The sequence below is a fragment of the Exophiala mesophila genome, assembly GCF_000836275.1.
Source record: "Exophiala mesophila strain CBS 40295 unplaced genomic scaffold supercont1.4, whole genome shotgun sequence".
NCBI lineage: Eukaryota > Fungi > Ascomycota > Eurotiomycetes > Chaetothyriales > Herpotrichiellaceae > Exophiala > Exophiala mesophila.
In genome coordinates this window covers 807,095-826,182 of record NW_015622507.1, presented here as the reverse complement: position 1 = coordinate 826,182, position 19,088 = coordinate 807,095, and the positions used below count along the sequence as shown (strand labels likewise).

General features: G+C 50.7%; 6 protein-coding genes across 7 annotated transcripts; 3 read left to right on the top strand and 3 right to left on the bottom strand.

Annotated features, from left to right (window-relative positions):
- Positions 1 to 332: 332 nt before the first annotated feature.
- PV10_05526 (uncharacterized protein) lies at positions 333 to 2,637 on the bottom strand. The gene is made up of 5 exons (XM_016370206.1): positions 2,249 to 2,637; positions 2,155 to 2,168; positions 2,036 to 2,101; positions 1,269 to 1,982; positions 333 to 1,214 (listed from the first exon to the last, which is right to left on the bottom strand). Exons 1-5 carry the CDS (start codon positions 2,290 to 2,292, stop codon positions 853 to 855), a joined length of 1,200 nt encoding a protein of 399 aa, XP_016222499.1. The 5' UTR covers positions 2,293 to 2,637; the 3' UTR covers positions 333 to 852.
- Positions 2,638 to 3,219: 582 nt separating this feature from the next.
- On the top strand, positions 3,220 to 7,796 carry PV10_05525. Of its 2 annotated transcripts, XM_016370205.1 has the most exons (8): positions 3,220 to 3,483; positions 3,549 to 3,588; positions 3,638 to 4,180; positions 4,235 to 4,585; positions 4,634 to 4,768; positions 4,819 to 4,885; positions 4,935 to 5,066; positions 5,114 to 7,796. In XM_016370205.1, exons 1-8 carry the CDS (start codon positions 3,392 to 3,394, stop codon positions 7,741 to 7,743), a joined length of 3,990 nt encoding a protein of 1,329 aa, XP_016222498.1. In that variant the 5' UTR covers positions 3,220 to 3,391; the 3' UTR covers positions 7,744 to 7,796. The 2 variants fall into 2 exon arrangements, with proteins under 2 accessions (XP_016222498.1, XP_016222497.1); XM_016370204.1 differs by having other exon boundaries at positions 3,638 to 4,585.
- Positions 7,797 to 8,115: 319 nt separating this feature from the next.
- PV10_05524 (uncharacterized protein) lies at positions 8,116 to 9,566 on the top strand. The gene is made up of 2 exons (XM_016370203.1): positions 8,116 to 8,327; positions 8,400 to 9,566. The coding sequence occupies exons 1-2, from the start codon at positions 8,315 to 8,317 to the stop codon at positions 9,410 to 9,412; spliced, it is 1,026 nt and encodes a 341-aa protein (XP_016222496.1). The 5' UTR covers positions 8,116 to 8,314; the 3' UTR covers positions 9,413 to 9,566.
- A 21-nt stretch (positions 9,567 to 9,587) lies between these two features.
- On the bottom strand, positions 9,588 to 10,278 carry PV10_05523 (uncharacterized protein). The gene is made up of 2 exons (XM_016370202.1): positions 10,034 to 10,278; positions 9,588 to 9,978 (listed from the first exon to the last, which is right to left on the bottom strand). The coding sequence occupies exons 1-2, from the start codon at positions 10,157 to 10,159 to the stop codon at positions 9,913 to 9,915; spliced, it is 192 nt and encodes a 63-aa protein (XP_016222495.1). The 5' UTR covers positions 10,160 to 10,278; the 3' UTR covers positions 9,588 to 9,912.
- A 320-nt stretch (positions 10,279 to 10,598) lies between these two features.
- On the top strand, positions 10,599 to 13,280 carry PV10_05522 (serine/threonine-protein kinase bur1). Its single transcript, XM_016370201.1, has one exon. The coding sequence runs from the start codon at positions 11,202 to 11,204 to the stop codon at positions 13,272 to 13,274; it is 2,073 nt and encodes a 690-aa protein (XP_016222494.1). The 5' UTR covers positions 10,599 to 11,201; the 3' UTR covers positions 13,275 to 13,280.
- A 608-nt stretch (positions 13,281 to 13,888) lies between these two features.
- On the bottom strand, positions 13,889 to 15,238 carry PV10_05521 (uncharacterized protein; the record flags this gene model as incomplete). The annotated part of the gene is made up of 1 exon (XM_016370200.1): positions 13,889 to 15,238. One exon carries the CDS (start codon positions 15,236 to 15,238, stop codon positions 13,889 to 13,891), a length of 1,350 nt encoding a protein of 449 aa, XP_016222493.1.
- Positions 15,239 to 19,088: the final 3,850 nt, after the last annotated feature.

Here is a 19,088-nt window from a genome sequence, read left to right as displayed (position 1 = left end):
TGACTTGTTAAGGAATGAACTTGATCAGCCACCACGCCCCTGTGCCCAGGCTGGCGGTTGGGATCGACCCAGAATGACCTACGCTTTGGGGGGGTTCTCGAAGCCTCCACAACCAGTCACAGTCATCTCAACCGTCTCTAAAACGCTGGCTGGTGGGCTACACCCATGGATTCCGTGTGCTAGTTCCCCCTTTTCCAAAATACCTTGCTCCAGCATCCATGATGACTCGAATTCCACGATCCTGTTCCCCTCACACCATTTTCCTCCCATAGTCTCTACGTGTCATCAAAAAATCTCGTGCTCGTGGCAAGCATCATGTGTTTCAGGCAAGACAAATAAACACTTTTTTGTCATTATTATCTATTCATGGGCTTTGTACTTGGTGTGAGTGGTAAAACTTGTATCGAGTCTGGACTTTGCCGCAAGTGGAATCATATACGTCCATCACTGTCCAGAAAACCTCCCGGATTATCGGAGTGACACCGCATACAACTTCAGCGGCAATGTTTTCGTCCACTGCCCGGTTGCGGTTGCGTGAATGCTTGATAACTTTGCTAGAACGCCATCTGTGATTCAGGAGCTGAAACTAAAAGAACAAACCATCACTGGCTGGGATAATTGTCTCTGTGCCTGCCATGATATGCATCGACTGCATAAACAGTGACACGTCACCACCCACCCTCACATGCTAGAAGTAGAGGCAGGCAGGCCACTGTGGTTGATGGAAGCGGCCAGATGACAATCTCCTGTTTTCGAGAATGTAACAATAACCCTGCAGTAGTGAGCCGATGGCAATTATGGTTGGTACCAACTCGAAGGCTCCTCGTATCGATCTGATGAGGCCGCAAGCCATTACTGGTTCTTGCACTCGGATTGTTGTTGTGATCGAGGCTTGCCACCTTCTTCTTCGTCATCCTCATCAGACTCGGCCTCCTCCTCGTCTTCGTCGTCCTCATCATCCTCATCGTCGAATTCGGCATCTTCGGCATCCTCGAACTCTTCGTACGCCAAGGCATCCCCGGTGAACCAATCAATGGCTCGGGGAATCAGTTTCTCCTTGATGTCCTCACCCAATTGATAGTCGAGTTCAAGTCTTTCTTCGATATCAGAGGCGATTTCGTCCTCCTCCTCGCTGGGTGGGGTAGGAGGAGCAAAGAAGTTGAAGAAGGACTCTGTTGGGACGGTCTTCTTGATGACCCTCGTCTGCTTGGTGTCTAGATTCTTGTTAGTACTTTCTCAAGGGTTGATCAAGGGCAATGTGAGCATACTCTTATTTCGCTGCTTCTTGCTTTCGATGCGGACGGTCAAGTCCTTGCCAGCCTTCCAGTCGATCTTTTCACCTTCTGCATGATCGTAGATAAAGTCTCCACCATAACCACTCTCTTCTCTATAGAAGTACGTCTTGGAGATGCTCTTGTTGGTGAAGAAATCGTTGGGAGCGAACTCGAAGATCAAGCGGAAGCCTGGACGGTCGAGATACTCCATGCGGATGTCGGTCAGAGATCGGAGAGCTTCTTCGTCACGATCGGTGATGAGCTCTGCGAGAGAGATCTGATTCTTAATGGCAGTAAGCCAGAACTCTGGAATACCCTTGACATCTTCTTGGGCAGGCTTTTCTTCGTCTTTCTCTCCGTCATCCACAGGCGCTTCGTCATCGTCTTCTTCCACACCAGCCTCAACTTCTTGATCGGTGGGTTCTGAATCGCCATTGACAATTGCAGTACGCTTTTGGTAGAGAGGGGTGAACTTGGCAAAGTACTTCTTCTCGAGTTGAAGGACCTCCTCTTGGAACTCAGCCTCGAGCTTTGCATGATCTTTCTGGATGCCTTTCAGGCCTGTGACACGGCGACGAACGTTTTCGGGAAGGGATTCGACGTAACCGGATGGCTTGCCGACAAGAGAGCCGAGCTTTTGTTGCATCAGATTGACCAAAGCAGGGTTCTTGGCGAATATCGACGCAGCTGCCACGCGGTCAAGATCCTCTGTCGCGATCAGTTAGCATCGTCCATCATGAAGATACATTCAGATGCCTGACCTTCTTGGATGTCACCAATGGTGGGAGCCTGTGCGTGCGAGGAGATCGGCGCATTTGTGGCAGGTGCTGTAAAGATGTGAGTGGGATGAACTTGGGAGGACTACTTTGGTGGGACATACTGTTCTGAGGGGTGCTAGTCAAGAAAGCCATGTTAGTAGGCGTCAACAATAGAGACAATAGAGACAGCTTCGCGGGAGGAGGGAAGAGACATACGGAGCAGTCACATTAGAGCGGCTCTTGGGGATTTCTGAAGCCATTGTTGTTGGGAGTTTGGGTGGCTAGTGGCGGTGGGAAGGGTTGATCGGATTGCAAGAAGTGTTGGAGAAATCCTAAGGCAGATGGATCTGCTAGCGCTTCAAACTTTGCTGACAAGTACGGGGCGGTTGGGGGACTGAGAGGACTAGGACTCTCTTAAAATGGGAGCTCCGGGTGAAGGGATGACTGAGGGATGTGAGAGTCAGAAGTAGGAGTGAGACAAAACGTGAAGATTGGTAAAGATTGCAAATATTAACGTAGGGTGGTGATTGCGCTGTTGCGGGCAAGATTTCTTTGAGCGTCAGAGGAGAAAACCTGCATCCGCCAATTTGCACGCCCACCGCGTTTCTCTACCAGCTGTGCCGTTGAGTCGAATTGACGTTACTACGAGTGAAAAGTGCTGGAATTAAGTGGGGAAGACTGGTCTGCTGGGGGTTCTGGACAGGTGCCAGAGGTCTTCTCTTTCGTGTGAGGCTTCTTGGTTGGGTGGTGGCGCTGGTGGGAGGGGTTGTCCACGGGCCAGGCACCCAGACCACTGAGACAAGTACCAGTAGGGGACACTCAAAAGGCTTTGGGTGGGAAATCTAACCATCCAGAGCCTGCTTGATGGCCCGTGGGTGTCGTTTGGGGGTGGGATGCCTGCATATGATTGATCGCCCTAGGCTTGATAAGAACCTCTATTCGCTCACGTGACGAGAACCGTCCTGGATGCCACCTTTTTTGTCTGACTAAATTTTAGGACTAAATAAAGGCGTACTGTGCCAGAAATAGGTATTTGGAACGACATCTTCACCCATCTCCAGGCCACTTAGGGCAAAGAATTCCTTGTCAGACTGTAGCATTATGCTGAGCCAATCCAATGAGTCCTGGTATCCTGTCGCATCATCAACATCCCCACAGTGCCTGCAACATCTGGACTTGAGATAAACTGCATCCCCTCAGAAGCCCTCATCTCCAAGAAGGCATTCTATGGAATATCAATTATAGCTTGCCCTAACAGTACCTTCTTCGGGCCACATCTCTATCTTCACCCCCCTATAACATTTGCTATGCTCTAGTCGTTATTTGGCTGTGCCCGCGAGGCACTTTCCTTTAATCAACATGGACATCCCCGAGAGATCTGGTAGTGCTGCCCTTCGGCGCAGCAGCTCATCACGACGCCATATGCACCGTCGGGATTCTAACATGAGCAAGTGAGCTATCTCTTCCATCATCTGCCTGTGCTGCTCCGCTCTCCGCTCTAATCATTTTTCTTTAGTGCAAGCTTTGTCTCCCAGGTCGAGATGGCCACAGACGAAGTATGTTTACGAGCCCATCTAAATTGAATGCTTTCTAACACAACCATAGCCATTCTCCGGCCCAATCTCCGAAAGTGTCCCCAGCAGTGTGACAGGCTTTGCGTACCAACGGCCGAGACAGCGTCAGGGGTCCATCGCAAGCTTTACCTATTTCCAAGATGACGGGGAGACACCCGATTACTCAGACGAAGAGGCAATTGTGGATCTCAGTGATGAGGAGGACGGTCTCATCAATGGAGAAGATCGTGATCTCGAGGCTGCTGATACTCAGTCGCTTCGTCACAAGTCCTCTAGCAGGTTTCGAACCTCCTCAGACCAACCATTGCTCAGGCGACACGAATCCAACCGGAGTGACACCCAAGAACATGATGATGGCGGTAGCTTCTCGCAAAAGCTCTACATCGAAACTGAGGATCTCACAATGGTTATTGCCGGATTCTCCACCAGCTCAATTGGTTATCTGCTTTACCTCGCAATTTGCATTTTCACTGCTGGCATCGGTTACCTTGTCCTCCGTTGGGTCCCCCGCTGGCACATCTCCATTGTCGGCACTCCCACCCCCTTGAAGAAGTGTACTTGGGTTGTTGTAGAGGTGAGCTACGGCCCACATCAAAGACATACCAGAGCCAAGGCTAAAACACTCCAGAATCAATGGGGCGAGTTCACCGTTCATTATATTTCGACCCAGGAGTATGGACATCCTCTCTCCACGGTCTTCACCCCGCAACAAAAGGAGAAGCTTAATAGCTATCGATATGACGACGATCGAGACTTACCATTCCTCCGTTCTCTAAACTATCGTTATATGCGGCTTCTATACCATCCAGGCCAAGATAAATTTGTTCTCAATAACAATTGGTGGGACCCTCAGTGGCAGAATGTCAAAGCTCTCCGGGAGGGACTTGACTCTGAGGAACGTGATCCGCGAGACCAAGTTTTTGGAAAAAACATAATCGAAATCGAGCAAAAGCCTATACCTCAATTGCTTCTGGACGAGGTATATCGATCCCACCGCTTGAGACGAGTATTGACTAACCAGATGTAGGCATTCCATCCTTTCTACGTGTTCCAAATAGCAAGCTTGATTCTTTGGTCTATGGACGAATACTACTACTATGCAGCTGCCATTTTTCTGATATCCGTCTTTTCCATCACGACTACTGTGATTGAAACTCGTTCGGTGAGCACCTTCTCACCTACCTCATGTTTGGTAATTTCTAACTCGACCAGACCATGGAGCGATTACGGGAGATCTCGCGATTTGAGTGCAACGTTCGTGTCCTTCGTAACGGATACTGTGAGCAGCACTTCTTAAATTATTCTCCAGCTTCTAATAGTTGTATCAGGGCGGGCGGCTAAGTCTGGCGATCTGGTCCCAGGGGACGTTTACGAAGTCTCGGATCCATCTCTTTCACAATTGCCATGTGACAGCCTTCTCTTAGCAGGAGACTGCATCATCAATGAGAGCATGCTGACTGGTGAGGTCTTTATTCCCATTGCACACAGTCATCCTGACTTTTGACAGGTGAATCGATCCCGGTGTCTAAGATCCCCATCACGGATGAGGCTCTCCACTACATCGATCTCGGAGCAACTTCAATCCATCCCAGTGTCGCTCGATATTTCCTCTTTTGTGGTACCAAGATTATCAGAGCTAGACGACCAACCGACACCGACGATGACGAAGCTGTGGCTTTAGCCATGGTGGTTCGCACAGGCTTCAACACGACCAAGGGCGCTCTTGTACGGTCCATGCTCTTCCCCAAACCATCTGGCTTCAAATTCTATCGCGACTCGTTCCGCTACATATCCGTCATGGGAGGCATCGCTGCAATTGGTTTTGTTGCATCCTTCTTGAATTTCATCAAGCTGGGACTTGCATGGCATCTGATCATAGTTCGAGCGCTTGATCTAATCACCATCGTGGTGCCCCCTGCCTTGCCTGCCACCCTGACCATTGGAACCAACTTTGCTCTTTCTCGCTTAAAAAAGCAGCAAATCTTCTGTATCAGTCCTCAACGAGTCAATGTGGCTGGCAAATTGGATATTGTGTGCTTCGACAAGACTGGGACTCTGACCGAGGATGGACTCGATGTCCTTGGCGTGCGTTTGGTACAACATCCCGAGATACGCTTCGGTGATAGTCTCGAAGAAGTTCACGAAGTCCTTCCTCCAGCTTCATATGATCGGGACCCTACTGTTGACTACCGTGTCAATAAGAACATGCTCTACGCAATGGCAACGTGCCATTCACTTCGACTTGTGGACGATGAGCTGATTGGCGACCCACTTGACCTGAAGATGTTCCAATTTACTGGATGGTCATTCGAGGAGGGGTCGAGGAACACCCTCCACTTTGTCGAACCAGGAACCACGCAGCCGGCGCCAAGTGTCTCACGTCCTCCACCCGGACTCGAGTACGACATAGATGATTCCCAGGGCAACGACAACCCCGTCCGGACGGAGCTCGCAACTCTTCGCTCCTTCGAATTCGTCTCCCACTTGCGCAGAGCTAGTGTCTTTGTCCGCCAGCACGGTGATCCTGGTGCCACGATCTATGTCAAAGGAGCACCAGAGGTAATGAAAGACATTTGCACTCCCTCGAGCATCCCCGACGACTTTGAGGACCTACTTAGCTACTACACACATAAAGGCTTCCGAGTGATCGCTTGTGCATCCAGGTACATTTCCAGGATATCTTATGATGAAATCCAGGAATTGGATCGAGGTGAGGCCGAGTCAAGACTCCAACTCACCGGCTTCATCATTTTTGAGAACAAACTCAAAGACATCACCACGGAGATTATTGAAGAGCTTAGCGAAGCCAGAATACGTACGGTGATGTGTACCGGTGACAACATCCTTACGGCCATCAGCGTGGCAAGAGAGTGTGAGCTCATCGACCGAAATGCTCATTGTTTTGTGCCCCATTTCGTTGAGGGCGATAAGATGGATCCCAAGGCGCGGCTGACCTGGGAAAGTGTCGACAATCCCATCTATCAATTGGATGAAAACACGCTTCTTCCGGCGGCGATTGCGGCGGAGTATGATACTGCAACACCGTACGATACTTTAGCGATTGGTGACTACACACTGGCCGTAACCGGGGATGCCTTCCGTTGGGTGGTTGACTTCGGCTCGCGGGAGGTTCTGGAAAGAATGCTGGTCAGAGGAGCCGTTTTCGCTCGAATGTCACCCGATGAGAAGCACGAGCTGGTAGAAAAGCTGCAAAGTATCGACTACTGCTGCGGATTTTGCGGCGATGGCGCGAACGACTGTGGCGCGCTCAAGGCCGCCGACGTCGGTGTCTCACTCTCAGAAGCGGAAGCTTCGGTTGCAGCACCTTTCACGAGCCACATTTTTGACATTTCTTGCGTCCCTGCTCTGATCAAAGAAGGCCGGGCAGCGCTTGTCACCAGCTTCTGCTGCTTCAAGTACATGAGCTTGTACTCGGCAATTCAGTTCACATCGGTCAGCTTCTTGTACGCATCAGCATCGAATCTCGGCGACTTTCAATTCTTGTTCATCGATCTTGCGTTGATCCTGCCGATTGCAATCTTCATGGGCTGGACTGGCGCTTATCCTGTGCTGAGCACAAAACGACCCACAGCAAGTCTTGTGTCCCGGAAGGTCCTGACACCCCTCATAGGGCAAATTTTCCTTTGCATCTTCGTTCAGTTGGTGGCTTTTGAGACGGTTCAAAGCCAACCGTGGTATCAACCACCGCAGCTGGACAAGGAGAAATCCAACGTGGACAATTCTCAGAACACGGCGTTGTTCCTGGTGTCATGCTTCCAGTATACACTTTCTGGAGTAGTTCTCAGCGTTGGGCCACCATTTCGTAAGTCGATGACAGCTAATGTGCCATTCGTCGTGACTATAGTGGTGGCCCTTATAGTGTCGCTCTACATGCTGCTGGACCCAGCAGACTGGATATCCTCCTTCATGGATCTCACCAAGATGTCGTTGGATTTTGAATTGTTCTTATTGGCACTGGCGGCGGCCGGATTTGCAGCAGCATATCTGGCGGAGCGCTATGTGTTCCCGATGATGGCCAAGTATGTCGGGAGGTTGAAATTGTATTTGCGACCGTCGCATCCCAAGAAGCGGAAACAATACAAGCTCATCGCGGAGGATATTCTGCACAGTAAATAGGAGGCCTCGTGGCACGAATTTAGACATAGACGAAGCAATGAGAAGTGTACAACAGCATACCCGAGTAGCTTGTTGACGGCATGTCCTTAGTGCACATAGAAGGCTCAACCCCAGCCCAGCTGTCGACTTGACCGTATGGATTGTAAAGGCGCAAGGATGTCGTCGAGAAAAGCCGATAAGCGAAACAAGGCTGAGATCGATCTGCACTGATAAGTCGTGTTTATCAAGTTACGTCACCACTTGGCTGAACCAGAATAGTTTCTCGATGCTAGTCCGAGTTTGGCCATGCATGCGAAGAGATGAATGCAAGAGTGAGATGTCTTTTGGAATACGATTTTGTTACATAGAAGTAGAATATTAGAGCCTCCCGAGCTTGAATTGTACTATACGCAAGAGTTACTGAAGGCCGCCGTCGATCTTGTGGAACCTTAGAAAGAGCGGAAAGCACGACTGCTCTGTCACTCCTCCTCTGCAATCCTCTGCAACAGAAGTGTCGAGAGAATACAAGATTTAGAAGAACCCCCATATTTTGAGGGAAATTGAGAATCTGCAAAAGAGATCATCTGTCAGTATGGACCCAACTGGTAAGCAAATCAATATGCATATCCATCCCAGTGTTGTCCATTAGGATGTCGAGAGCTGACAATCTAATATAGAATACCTGCTTGATAATGGATGGCTCCCATCGAGTGTGATTCGACTAGGCATACGGCGCCAACTGGCCACAAGGTTAGCGTCTATAGCGTCCACGACACTGTCGACATCATGGGAACGCAAGATGGACTACATCCAGCAGCTGCGGAGTCGACCGATGGCCATCGAGACCGACAAAGCGAACGCGCAGCACTACGAGGTGGGAACATCGGTGCTCCAAGCTTGCCTGGGCCCTCGTATGAAGTACTCATGCTGTCTGTACCCGACCGGTGGCGAGACGCTGGCTCAGGCCGAGATAGCCATGCTTGACTCATACGTCGATAAGGCTGATTTGAAGAATGGGCAACGTATCCTGGATCTGGGTTGTGGATGGGGCAGTGCCAGTTTGTACCTGGCCGAGAAATTCCCCGGTGCCAACGTCACGGCATTTTCCAACTCCCGCACTCAGAGACTCTACATCGAAGGCCAGGCAAAGGCCAAGGGTCTGACCAACCTGACCGTCATCACAGGCGATGTGGTGACACATGAGTTCGATCACGATGCCTATGACCGTGTTGTCAGCATCGAGCTATTCGAGCACATGAAAAACTATGCGTTGTTGATGGCCAAGCTGTCACGAGCGTTGAAGCCCGGCGGCAAGCTATTTGTGCATATCTTCGCGCATCGGGACACGCCGTACGACTTCGAGGAGGGCTGGATGAGCACTCACTTCTTTACAGGGGGAACCATGCCAAGTGCAGACCTGTTGCACTTTTTCCAGGATGATCTATCGTTGGTGGAGCAATGGTGGGTTAGTGGAAAGCATTACGCAAAGACTTGTGAAGACTGGCTGAGCAAGATGAATGCCTCCAAGAAGGAGATCTGGCCTGGTTTGAATGAAACATATGGTGCAGATCAGGCTGCCATGTGGTTCTACCGCTGGCAGATCTTCTATATGGCCTGTGCCGAATTGTTCGCGTATGGAGGCGGTGAGGTTTGGGGGGTTTGTCACTATTTGTTCGAGAAGAAGGTCTGAGAGGCGTAGGGAGCGTCTGCGTGCAAGGAGAGTGCGGTTCTTAAGAATTGTCATGTCCTGCTGGATGGAGCTGATCTTTGGGCAAAAAGGGTAAGCCGATTAAGCAGGTGGGGCTGTGAGGCGAATGCAAGTTCTGTGTCACTGTGAAGAAGAGCGATCAATAGAATCAATCGGAATATCAAGTTGGTCAAATCTCGCGCTGGGGACCAACGCATATCATTGTTTAGACTTGCTGGCATTTCTTTGTGTACCAAGACTTCTCTATTTCCGAAGTTGTATGTTTATTTCTGCAGACTCTGCTGCCCGACGAAGCTTGCGCCGATTGATCGATCATGTCTGTCCACGGCCAGTTCTGCCTTGGTAGTCGGAGCTTCAGAGGCAAGTCGTCATCTCCAAAAATCGTCACAATCGCGACAACACGAGACTCATCGCCAACGCCACATATGTTGAGTTGATATGTACAGGAGGGTTTTTTTATATGGCTCAACAGCCTGCGGTGCTCAGTGATCCCAGGGATGTTTCAGGCCAATCAGGGCAGGACCGTCTTTCTTCGCTCTGTAGAACAACTGAAATATTAAGTCAGTATGGGTGCAACGTCTCGTAGTCACCATGGGGACGTACGAAAAACCACATTGAAGCTCCTAGACCGGTTGCAGCAATTCTGTACAGAGGTCGGGCAGCATTGATCTGTCCGACGGGGTGGTTGCCCTTCCAGACGGGTTTGCCGTGCGCAGCACCTCCAGCCATGTCGAGGAGGCAGGAAGAAGGTCGATATTCAAGATGATAGGGTTGAGTGAAGGTGATGAACTGGTGTCGATGACAAGAGGGAGTGTCGTCGTTGTCGTTGTCGTTGTCGTTGAGGAAGGTGGGTAGAGGTGTGGTCAGAGGCAGGGACGACTGATGTCTGGGCAGAGAACTACAGTGGGTGCGTTGGGCTGATCACGTGCATTCTACCTGGTAGGGCCCTTGCTTCCATCCGCTGTACGGAGTACGATTCGAACTACGATTCGAACTCCCTGCGTCTGTGTCTGCGTTTGCGTCTGCCCACGCGGTTCAACGCAGGGTTTTGGGCTTTCGTCTCCACTCTCAATTGCTCCAAGCAAATCCCAAGGCAATCATAGTAGCGTCGATGTGAGTGCCGATACCAACCTCCAGATCTACTACTCGGCCAGCCAGGGTCAAACTCAAAAGAGCCATCGCTTTGAGTCCTTCCGAGCCACTAGGAGTTGGAGTTGGCATGCCATGTATCTTGCGTGACGTTCGGGCACATCCCATCTCAAGGTTATCATCTCCCATAAGTCACAGTCTCTCGCTCCACACCTCCCGCTCACGCAATCACAATTCCATCAACTTTACCGCCGTCAATAATACACTTTTCCAGCCCTCATCCCCATCCTTCCCTGCGCGAACTCTTCATAAAAGGTCATCCTTTGTCCGAGTTCCAAGTCCTCAAGTCTGCGACAGACCCTGACCCTCCTTCCTTCGAGAAGCCGCTGCCTCAGTAAAAGCCTTCGACTGAGTGCATATTGAGCGCGCAGAGTTCATGTGCGCCGCGGCGTTGACTATTCCTCTTCTCAACGTATTCTCCCCCACCTATATTCTCTCGACGACACCATCACTATCCCCGTCATCATCACAAGCGCCACTTTCTCCAGCCCAGCCAGCCCAGTGCTTGTCACACTAATATCTCTACTCATGTGTCCAACAAAGCGCTGCGGCCCAAACCTACCCCATTCCAAGTTTCTAGACTCCTGATCGTCGTTGCGACTTCTCCATTCCGACGATCGTCATGTCAAACTCACACCAGTCTTCCAAAAAGAGCCTGGAGCGCCTGGACAATGGCCGGCCGCGGTTTCAGGGCTGCTCAAAGATTACAGACTATGAGTATATGGGCAAACTCGGCGAGGGAACTTTTGGCGAAGTTTCCAAGGCCCGGTCAAAGAAAACCGGTCGTATCGTCGCTCTTAAGAAGATCCTCATGCATAATGAGAAGGATGGGTTTCCCATCACCGCTCTAAGAGAGATCAAACTACTCAAACAACTACACCACCCCAATATTCTGTCTCTCGAAGAAATGGCCGTCGAGCGTCCCAAGAACGCAAGCAAAAAGCCCAGCATGTTCATGGTCACTCCCTACATGGACCATGATCTTTCTGGCCTACTCGAGAATCCTCAAGTCCACTTTACCGAACCCCAAAGAAAGTGCTACATGAAACAACTGTTGGAAGGATGCGCCTATTTACATGAAAGCAAAATCCTCCACCGAGACATGAAGGCGGCCAATCTCCTCATCAACAACCGAGGAATACTCCAGATTGCCGACTTTGGTCTTGCTCGACCATACGATGATGAGCCCCCGAGACCTGGTCATGGTGGCGGCGAGGCTACCCGCGAGTACACAACTCTCGTCGTCACAAGATGGTATCGTCCACCCGAGTTACTCCTTCAACTCCGTAAATACACCACCGCTATTGATATGTGGGGCGTGGGCTGTGTGTTTGGTGAAATGTTCAAGGGAAAACCCATCCTCGCCGGAAACAGTGACGTCAATCAAGCCCATCTCATCTTTGACTTGGTCGGTAGTCCAACCGACGAATCTATGCCTGGTTGGCGTTCTCTTCCTGGGTGTGAAGGTGTTGTCGAGTGGGGTCATAAGAACCCTACGCTCAGAAAAGTCTTTAGCGAGTTGAGCTCCACGGCTGTGTCTCTACTGTCCGAATTACTGACACTAGATTGGCGCAAACGTATCAACGCCATCGACGCCCTCAAGCATCCTTACTTCCACACAGAGCCATTCCCAGCAAGACCAGGTGACCTCCCATCATTTGAAGATTCTCATGAGTTGGATCGCAAAAAGTTCAGAGATCAGAAGTCAAAGCCTCCCCCGGCCCCGGCTGGTGGTTCCGTTGGTATTGGCCCAGAAGGCGAATGGGGCATCAATGGTCGCCCTTTACCCCCATATGAAGGCGGCCCAGGTCCTCATGGCCCGAGGGGCCCGAGGCATTCAGGGGGTGGTGGAGCTCGGCACTTCAACAATGGACACCGCGACAGGGACTATGGACGAAGACCTCCAGGTTCTATACCGCCGCAGTCTGGTTATTCTGCCGACTATCGCTCTGGCCCTCGAGATGCCCCGCCATACGAACATGCCCATCGTCCACAGTATGACCAACCTCCTCGTGGACATGGACCTAGTCACTCGTACGACGATCACCACGCACGTCGCCCACCTCCAGACTACAGTCTCCCACCACGTCCACCTATGCCGGATGAATACCGTTATGGTTCAGGTGATGGTTTACCACATCGAGATGATGCACGCGGGCCCCCACCTCGATCACGCATCCCAGGTGGATCGGGGCCTCCCCCTCTCGATAATAGACGTGGGAACTACCCTCCTAATGACCGTGACATGTATCCACCTTCATACTCAGACGCAGATTCAAATGCTCGCATTCCACCACCAAAGGGTCGCCATCGCGACGAAAGGTTGCCATATGGGGACGGCAGACCACCGCCAGATTATGATGAACCCATCCGTTATGACGACCCTGTTCCTGACAGAGGACGCATGCGTGAACCCGATCCTGGTCCACCTACACATGGATCATACGATCGCCGGCCGCGAAGTCGAAGTCCGCCCCGTGAGTGGGAGAGGGAATCTCATCGAGATCGAGATCGAGGTTCCCACCGAGAACGAGATCCAAGAGACTGGGACCGTGATCCACGAGATCGCCATCACCACCACCATCACTCAGCAGATAGAGATCGGGGGTACGGAGGAGGACTTGGAGGTGACAATGGCATGCGCGGCGGTGGTGGTCGCCCAGGTGGCGGAGCCCAAGACCCCTATCGAAGATAGAATCTTCAACAACAACAACAACAACAACAACAACAACAACAACAACAACAACAACAACAACAACAACAACAACAACAACAACAACAACAACAACAACAACAACTACAACAACAACTACGACACCCGCCTGCACAGTGGAATCCACCAGTTTGGAGTATGATTGTTCCTTGGTTCGGACAACTGCCTCAACCTGGCCACGGAAATCAAAAGACAACCTAAACCAAATGAGGAGGGACAAGGTTCTCGTCATACCACGACCTATGTGGCAGCGAGAAATGGGAATGATGTTATGCTTAGTGCTGGCGGGTCTGCTACCGAGGTCAATGATATGGTTCTTACGGCATTGTCGGTATTTAGACGACGGCAAAGCATTATTGTTTCAGCCGTGCCCAGACTGGACTTTTAGATCCGTCCATTACAGGAGATACACCTTCGATACCCAATCACGCAATGTCATATTACTCTCTTGAGACTGGAAGTTCCGTGATGATTTAATATGAAGTCCTCGTACAAGGCTTCTTCGTCTTAGAATGTATTCTTCGTCCATCGCATTGCCATCAAGCTTGACTTGTCATATCTCCTCGCTTCACCTTCACTTCGTGATATTCAGTAGGTCACTCAAAGCCAGCAAACAAGTCATCAATCGCGTTCTTTTTCTTTTTCTTCCCTTTCGTGGCTTTTTTCTCCCCTTCCCTCTTTTTCCGTTCGCTGGTCTCTGCAATGTCTGTAGACTTTGGCGTTTGGGTCTTGGATTTCCTGAGTGTAACCGGATTGGCTTGTCCAGCAACCATTATTGGTCGAGTTGTGGAAGGAGATTCCGGCTCTGGAACAGTCTCAGCGGGGTTCTCTTGATCCAGGTCCCCACTCTCTTGGGAGTCCTTGTGTTCTGGTAACATGGGACGCCGAGTCGGAGCGACTGAAGCGGTACTAGTTGTGGCCAGACCGAGTCTTCTACCAGGTGGAGGCTTTCGTGTTTCTTGCGCTGTAGTCTTGGACGGCAGCTCTCTCGGACCTGGCGTCCTGGATGGAGGAGCATGGGAGGCTTCTGACGACAAGCCTCGACGCTGTGCATCATTGACACGCGAGCTAGGGACTTGTTTGGAAGAGGACCCGCCAGCTTCATTGCCGTGCTCTTGATCGTCTCCATCGTCCACCTCACTCGTCTTTCTCTTCTTATCTGGCCGTCTTTCAATGACCTCGCCGACATCGTCACTATCGTATACCCTGTCCACCACACTACCGGCCGCGGTGCCTGTGATACGGACACTGCGCGCCGTGAGCGTGATACTCGTAGCGACGGGGTCGTTGTCATGACCACGGGCTTTACTAGCTGTGACTTCTCTCGGCTGGCCAACCACTGCCACCACATCGGCCAAAACAGCCATTAGGACCACTCCCAGGTTGGCAAACTGTGACTCTACCACCACGCTCGAGAACCCCACGTAGCATCTAGGACAGATAGTGTCGCGCAGCCATGCGGTCACGGCTTCCTTTTGCGTACGTAGGGCCGCCTGTTCTTCGAAGTTTCGGCGCGCACGCTGGGACATTGTCGAGGCTTCTGATGCGGCTGCGCTGTCGCCACTGGAACCTTTGGGCTCTTTGCCATCCATAGCCGCGCCTTTCTTACGTTGATTAGATGTGGGGAGCCTGGTGCCATGAGCTGCAGTAGTCAATTCCCGTTCTCGCTCTTCGAGCTCCACGAGTCGCGCGACCCACTTCCGTAGTAGGCCGAGAGTCTTCCACCACGGTTGCGTATGGTGTTGGTTCCGGTGTCGAACCCAGACTGCTTGCAGGATTTGTAAAGGCCCTGTCAAATCCGATCCTGGTGGTGTTGTTGTTGTTGATGATGATGACTTGCCCGTTGCTATTGTTGTCGCCGAGGACGTTGAAGTGCGCGTCGTCCGATTCCGACCACGTGGAAGTCGTGGCCGCCTATGAGGCTTGTTCCGAGTGTGTGATTCCATGTTGCCTCGCTTGACTTGTCGCCCTTCTGCGCTTCTGGTGCTGTGATGATTGGCTTGTTGATGACAGATTTAAATTTGCGTGGATTCGTTTTACGGGCTAGACCTCGATGTCGAATGAGGATGCAGCAACGCTCACACGTCACAGGTTCTCATGATCATTGCAGTACCTGGACAATGACCATCGGCAATTTGCAAGTCACCCACGACTATTTGTCTAGCCTATCTGCGATCCGATTCTGTGTGGGCTGATTGTTAGTGCTACCAAGTCTCCCAAAAGTTGTAGTTCCCAATATGGGCCCCACTCCACTTGTAAAGCTCTCATCTCTAAGTACTACCATCAAATCATCCCAAGCAACCTTCAGGATTCTACAACACTTATCATTTTTCAAGTTCAGCGAACAGCCCCATCCCAGCATATATGCAGATGAATCACTGCCAAGAGGCCATAATACGCAGCTTATGTTAGTTTTGAGGATTCTCTCGCAGCGCATTCAGCAGCAACCCCCGGAGGCCCGAGGGGCCCCTGCACACGCCCAAACTTGATTCAAGACACGATGATGCTCAACGAGGCAATTGTGAGTCAAAGGATCATATGGATTTCGGTCCCGTGGGACGTTGGCTATGAGATACAGTCATATGATCCAAGACTGGGTTTTCGCACCTTTTGTCTAGACATGTCCCTTTTCTTTTTCAATTTCGCACCCCTTTTTTTTCGGACATGTCTCTCTTCTTTTGCAATTTCGCAGCTTTGTGTTACAGTTTGGTTCCCATCTATCTAACCTCCTTTCTTTGAGATGTGAACAGGAAACGGCAGTATTAAGGTAAAGTGCAATAACACTTGCGGAAAAATTGTCGCCGAACCTGGATGTATCGCCAGCTCTTGGAAATGATGACACCCTGAAGATGAATGTCGTTTAGCTCAAACACATTTTTGCCCTGCGACATGAGCCTTCACCAATACCACAACAAGGAAGTTTCATCCAAGTCCCTTGGGACAAGACATGGGTTCCAGGCGTTGGATTTGATAAACCTCCCCAATGATGATCCTGAATCACCAACTCGCGATCTGTCATGTACAGTGACAAAATCGTAGGAAAGATGCGGCACTAGTATCGAGGGGTATGGAAATGTTGTTCAATTGGTGAAAGCGCAGGATCTTGAAATCGATGACGATGGATCAACCCAAGCTCCAAATCAGCTCCAGGTGTGCCGCGGTCGAACTGGGAACGACGACGACGCTGTTCCTCACGGTAGGCCTGACCCTGCCGAGGGGCAAAGAGTCCTATCGAGAAGAAAGAGTCAGTATTCTGAAATTGTTTGCCTCATATAATGATGCTCACTGTAGGCCACCACGGGAGTTGCCATAGAAGGGGTCATATGGGGAAGTGGTATCAACATAGACAGTGCTCTGAGTATGTTCGGCCTGGGAATCATCTTCAACTGGGACAACATTGCAATGCAACGACGCGCGGGCTGGAGGGAGATAGTAATCATAGGTATGGCGGGTACCATTCCGGGTAATGATGAAATTACCGGTGCGACGCAAACCACGTCGTGGGGCAGTGTCCAGGGAGTTCTTGAAATCACGAATGCCTTTGAGAGATCCGACGGGGTACAGACCAACGTGTTCAGCGTTCTCGACGGAACGTCTCATTTTCGAAGGATTGTCCGGTCCTGGGAACGCTTCCTCCTGTCCAACAGCTGGATGACCCCAAACGTGGAATAGCTGAGAGACAGTCAGTTGAGTCTAAAGCTAGATGAAGTGAACTCACCTTTGGTCGAAATGCGGGAAACTCCAACATAACCGACGAATTGCGGAATTTCTGGATGAGGCAATCCCTTCCTTGAATGGCTATTGCATAGATCAGCAGTGTTGGCATTGGCAAGTGGGTAACTCACTCGCATAAGAAGACTCGAAGATCTTCGTAGAGTTGAAGAGATTCCATGGCTTCCCATCAAACGCCAAAATGAGCTGGAGGGGGTTAGCTTGGTATCATTCCAGCAGGTGAGAGCTCATACACGAAGGATGGCCTGGATCTGTGAGAGGAGTTAGCAGAAGTCATGCCATGATTCCCAAGTAACGTACATCAATGAAGTTGACGAAAGCATAGCCAACATTGCAATTGTTAGCGAAATCTGGACATGTGCGTTAGAGATGGACGGCCCCACAAAACGATCGTGAACAAACCTATACGCAAGTACAAAAAGTCGTAGCAACCATGACAAACAGTGTCAAGGAGTTGCTTCATCATCTCGACATTGACACGGTTGGGGATATTTCGGATCATGATCTGAGACGTCAGTGAAATCATGGAGGGAGATGGACTTTCTGCTTTACCGTCGTACGGACGTCGTGTCCCGATAGAAGTCGTTCAAGGTCAACGGCATTGTGATTACCGTGACGGTTCATGCGTCGCGATTGGCGAACGCTACGACGAATTGAGGCAGCCAGGCGGTTGTACTCGGCATCAGCAGGAACCACTGTACGGCCAGTGATACTGACTTGGTCGCGGATGGGTGCATTGAATGGTCCGTCTGGTCGATCTGGTGCATATTCTTCAACCAGAAGAACGGTAGACTAAATCGTTAGCGAGGCTGTCCGTGGAAGTAGCTAGTTGATGTCTCACCTTGACGATGGAACTAGTCAACATGTCTTTGGCAACATTTGCAGCGTCCGCATTGGAGAACTCTGCTCGAAATTGTCGAACATGAGTTTGTGCCGAGTTCAATGAACAAAAGGCCTTGACTTTGCCACACTGCCCAAGAAGACGCTTGAGCTCGTCGATGACTGGATAGGCACTGACAGGTGGAGCATTCTTGCTTCCATTGTAATAGACATTGATTAGAACTTGACCTTCATAATCGGTAATGAAATGTCGGAGGCCCTGTTCCTTTGCAAACTGTCTAGGAGGGATTTGTAGAATACCACAGTTCATCCAGATGCTTCGGCACAAGGTAATGGCGCGCTGAGCCTCACCAATCTCACTGAACGAGATGATGAGAGTTCCAGCGATGTGGATATTGGAAGCGTTGATTGATTTCAATGAAGGAAAATTTGCAGGCTATGATGTTGGTTAGCTCAAGTAAACGGTGAGAAATAGATACACACATTGAAAGCATCCGCGATCTGCGATGCTGGCCAGTCTCGGGGGATATTGGTCACCATGAAAGCTCGGGTGAGCTGCTCATCGGTACTGAAGATGCCTTCATTGATGCAGACAACGTGAAGGTAAGGGCCTGGGGGAGATAAAGTGTGAGCCACTTTTGGGTCAGAAGCAGGAGCTTGAGCTGCAGGGCCTTCGGTTTCGACCTTTCCTGTGCCCACGGTAGGCGTGCCCACGGGTCCCTGGAGAAGCAACTGGGTTTTTGTTAGGTTGCTATTGTCTTCGGCAGTGCTGCCTTGAAGAAGCTTGCTTACACCAGTACCGATGATCTCTTCACCTAGATCCTTCGGGACCACAAACGATGTTTCCATGAGAGGGCCAGACTTGGGGAAAGCGCTGAAGGCTGAGGTTTGTCCTGGGTTAAAGACCTTGGCAGTGGGAGACAATTTGACAACCGTAATGGGAGCTGGGGCTGAAAGGAAGACATCGTCATTGCTGTAGGCGTTAGAGCATGATGCTGGAATATGGATAGTATAGAAATCAATATACCTTGTAAACTTTCCGACCAAGATATTGCTTGGACGATGTTTGACGATGTCTGTTGAGATTCTACCAACAGTACCAGGCGCAGCCTTTGGAGTAAAAGTAGTCAAGACCGTAGATGGAGTGCCACGAGAGTCCGAGGGAGATGAGTGTGGGCTGGAAGCCAACACGTCCCCTGGAGAGGGTGCTGTGACTGTTTTTCG